Below are 4,035 nucleotides of genomic sequence, written 5' to 3'. Positions count from 1 at the left end.
AACCTAAACCTATCTCTTAGGTGACCTCAAGGGAATCGGAACCCCCAAGTAATCTCCATTTCCAAGCAAATCATCAACACAAGGATTCCACCTTGCCCAAAGATTTCACCTTGAAAGAGGCTCTCAAAATTCATCTAAAATCTCCCCTTAAAATTAAGGCAAACTAGCTATTTATAGGTCATGGGTCTTTATTACACAATGGGCCCAAAAGTGACCCTAAAAGCTATTGGACCCAAAAGTTACCCAAAGCCCAAAATAATATCATGGGCGTCCATGCTCTCTCGAATCTCATGCTATCTTCCAAACACGTCGTGGATCAATGCTCCCGTGGATGACATCATCAAATGTGATTTCTCCCGCACTCCAAGCTATCATCCACACACGTATTTGTTCCCCTAAAACAACTAAATCTTGGATCCATAGATGTGATCCTTGATTCCAAAGGAGTGGAGCCCATTGATCTTGTATCAGCCCTGGCCCGCACGGCTTTAAAATGTGTCACTAGGGAGTAAGGTTTTCTTTCTTATATACCCAGCATCCCTCGTGTGTTTTGCTGATGTGGGACTCCTTCCTAAGTTAGGTTGTTACAATCTTGCTCAAATTTCTCTAACCATTGACCAAACTTATGTAGCATTAATGCTGTTGAGTTGAAGAAAGTGTGTGTAGTACACGCAAACAACGAGAGTGTGCTGATTTTTATTTTAAAAAGATAATAATACGGAGAAAAACAAGAGATAAAACAACATTGGCAACAAAGACCATAGACAAATTCAGTTGAACTGTATAGACTCTCTTGATCCACATATGATAAAAACAACATTGTATGTTACTATGTACAAAATGATGCTAATGTGTGTTGTGTTTTTACTTCCCTCTTACCAAACATTGCCACTACTATTTGGAACGTACGATTTGTAATCAATTTGTGGATATTATGGTAGATTAGTTAGTAGAGAAGGGACGTTGATGAAAGGGAAAGCTTGGAAAATATAGGCCTCCGTAAATATGGAGGTGCAGTCTTCAAGGCAAAGAGGTCAGCCCAGTCAAGCTTTTGCTCATCAGAGACAACGAAGTGTTGTCCAAATCCATCAGTATCCCCTGGCAATATTTCAAACTTCTTCTTTTCTTCCAATGGCAGATCGAAGAATTTTTGAATCTCATGCCTCATCTTCTCCACCACTGAACAACTAACTCCATGATTTATCAACTGCAAAAATATGTAATTAATTAAGTGTTAATTATTTTCATTTTTTCGCTTCTCTTGATCATTATTAGGCACCAAAAATATTAATATACAGCTTCCTAGAATGTACGTAATAACCACCACCTTCTTCTTTCTAGTTAGTTGCTCTTTGATTTTGCGATTAATATTCATTTGAATGGCGTAAAATTTTGATTTTTGTTGGAACAAATTATAACTTTGATCTTAAACTTTGATAGTGCACAAATAGGACCTTTAACTATTCAAAACCTGAACAAATATGACCTTCGATTTTGCAACCCCCATGCGTGAGTTTCACTCGCGCCTATGTGGAAAGCTCATCCAATTACACGGTGTCACGTCGTTAAAAGGGTTGACTTGGAGGGAGATCATATTTGTGCACTATCAAAGTTTTATTTTTTGTGCTAAAACGGCGTTGTTTTTATTATTATTATTATTGTTATTATTATTATTATTATTATTATTATTATTATTATTAGTATTAGTATTATTTATTTTTTATTTATTTCTATAGCAGCTAGGGGTGGGCGTTCGGTATTCGATTCAGTATTTTTAAATTTCGGATTCGATAATTCGGTAATTAATATTTGAACGTAGATACCATATACCATATTAATAAATATCGATTCGGTAATCGGTAAATTAAATTTCGGTTCAGTACGGTATTTGGTGATACCATATTAAAATTGAAGATGTGCAAATGTACATTCAAACTTCAAAGAGTATATTTAAAAGAAACCCTATTTAGCATTATTTTTGTTACTTTTTACGAATATATTACCAAGGTCTAAGAGATTCTTTGAGATGACTAATATTATTATTTATTGGGTTGGTTAGACATATCGTATGTATGTATGTATGTATATATATATATATATATATATAATTCGGTATTCAGTAAATACCGAATACCAAACGGTATTAATATCTTGTACCAAATCCAATCCCGAAATACTAAAATTTTATTCTCAAATACCATACCAAATACCAAAATTTTTTATTCGGTTTTCGGTATTTTATGCTCAGCCCTAATAGCAACAACACCTAGCTTTTTTTTAATTAAAAAAAATCACTAGCAGAGATCGAACCCACGCAGTAGGTTGAAGGAAGCACCCAAGAAGAGCAAATAACACCACTGGCTATCTAAGTCCAATGTTTCATGTGGTTCAACATTAATATACGTACATAAATATAGATTTTCTACCTTATATATACAACATAATTTTTTTACTGAGGGGTTCGGGTGAACCCCATGGCAACCACGTAGGTCTGCCACTGCATTAATTTAATAACGTTAATTTAATAACGTTTTATTAAAACTATAATTGTTTTATTATTAGTATAGTTTCATCTTTAATTTAATATTCAAATAAATTATATTTAGATATATTATATAACATAAATTTGCCGTCTGCTTTATAATATATATACATACCCGCGCGATTTTTTCGTATGAGGCTGATCCACCTAATTAATAAATCTTCAATATTACTCTTTTTCCTCAATGACAAAAGAAATTGGATGTCATTTCATCTTTGAGCCGAAAATAATGAAAAAATAATAGTAAAAAGTCATTTAAAGGTTATATTTGTGCAATTTTGAATAGTTAAAAGCCATATTTGTGCACTGTCAAAGTTTAAGGTCAAAGTTATAATTTGGTGTCAAGTTTAGGGTCATATTTATGTATTATTCCCTTCGATTTTAAGCTGGATGCGCCTAGTTTTCCGTGTTGAACACGCGTTTTGCCACGTAGGATCGGAGGTCATATTTGTGCAGTTTTGAATAGTTAAAGGTCATATTTGTGCACTATCAAAGTTTAAGATCAAAGTTATAATTTGGTGTTAACTTTAGGGTCATAAATATATTATGCCTAAAATAAATTATGACAAAAGTACCTGAAAGAAACCCCATTCTTTGGCCGCAAAGTGTAACTTCTGTAGCTCGATATTTATGGAGTCATCATGATCGTTAGAGTTGATCAATCGTTGCATATCAATGACTGGAACTTCCCTATTTGATGATGCAACTGAACGTTCCTGATCGTCACGTACATATCGAGAAGGAATCCTTACAAGTTTCTTCTTTGCCATTTCTTGGACAGAAGGAACTTTCTTGTGATTAACTTCTAGCTGATCCCCTGTATGTGTTTTCATGGCCATATTGGTATATTCTATGTTGTTTTCCTTTCTGTTCTCTCCTCAACTATATGTTTTATGATCCCAATTTGATCTATTCTATAGTGATTATTGACTAGTAGCTAGCATAGCTAGATTATTGCGTGTGAGGTTAATAAAATTCGAAATTATTTTTCTTCTTCGTCACAACCAACTCATCAATTATCATAAATGTGGAATGGCGACAAGAAATTTAACCATACACAAGTATGCACGTTTTACTAAATCAAGATATAATTACTCAATTTGTCTTGAGTTATGTGATGATATGTTTTGTGTCTACCTAAAAAAAAGATTGAGATACAAACATTAGGACTTGTTTTAGATCACGAGCTTTAAAAAGTTTTTTTTTTTTTCAATTTTATGTCTCGTCAAACACTATCATATATATTGAAAAGGAAGTCATAGTAGGTAGGGGCTTTGGGTTGTAGGTGATAAAAGAGTTTTAATGAGGTGTAGGTAACTCAGGTCTTAATTATTAGGTGGAGGTGACAATTACTTTATTATGGATAAAAAAAGTTGGAGAAATTTGAAAATAACTTACAAGTTTTTAAATTTACACTTTGATCCAAATGTTAGTTATTATAACAAAAAATGGATGAAAAAAAGGCACATTTCTCTCTCTCTAATCCGTTGTTG

General features: G+C 33.2%; 1 protein-coding gene across 1 annotated transcript; it reads right to left on the bottom strand.

Annotated features, from left to right (window-relative positions):
* Positions 1-735: 735 nt before the first annotated feature.
* LOC124894765 (protein SRG1-like) lies at positions 736-3,752 on the bottom strand. Its single transcript, XM_047405306.1, has 2 exons — positions 3,118-3,752; positions 736-1,207 (listed from the first exon to the last, which is right to left on the bottom strand). The coding sequence occupies exons 1-2, from the start codon at positions 3,379-3,381 to the stop codon at positions 947-949; spliced, it is 525 nt and encodes a 174-aa protein (XP_047261262.1). The 5' UTR covers positions 3,382-3,752; the 3' UTR covers positions 736-946.
* Positions 3,753-4,035: the final 283 nt, after the last annotated feature.

Source organism: Capsicum annuum, unplaced genomic scaffold (genome assembly GCF_002878395.1).
Source record: "Capsicum annuum cultivar UCD-10X-F1 unplaced genomic scaffold, UCD10Xv1.1 ctg77282, whole genome shotgun sequence".
Classification (NCBI taxonomy): Eukaryota; Viridiplantae; Streptophyta; class Magnoliopsida; order Solanales; family Solanaceae; genus Capsicum; species Capsicum annuum.
The sequence above is the reverse complement of the archived record's forward strand: the minus strand, read 5'-3'. Positions and strand labels throughout refer to the sequence as shown.

Bases quoted from the DNA above. Each gene is read 5' to 3' on its own strand.
- LOC124894765 (XM_047405306.1), bottom strand. From the start codon at position 3,381: ATGGCCATGAAAACACATACAGGGGATCAGCTAGAAGTTAATCACAAG. The intron at 1,208-3,117 runs GTACTTTTGTCA...ATATTTTTGCAG, and splicing joins AAGAATGGGGTTTCTTTCAG to TTGATAAATCATGGAGTTAG.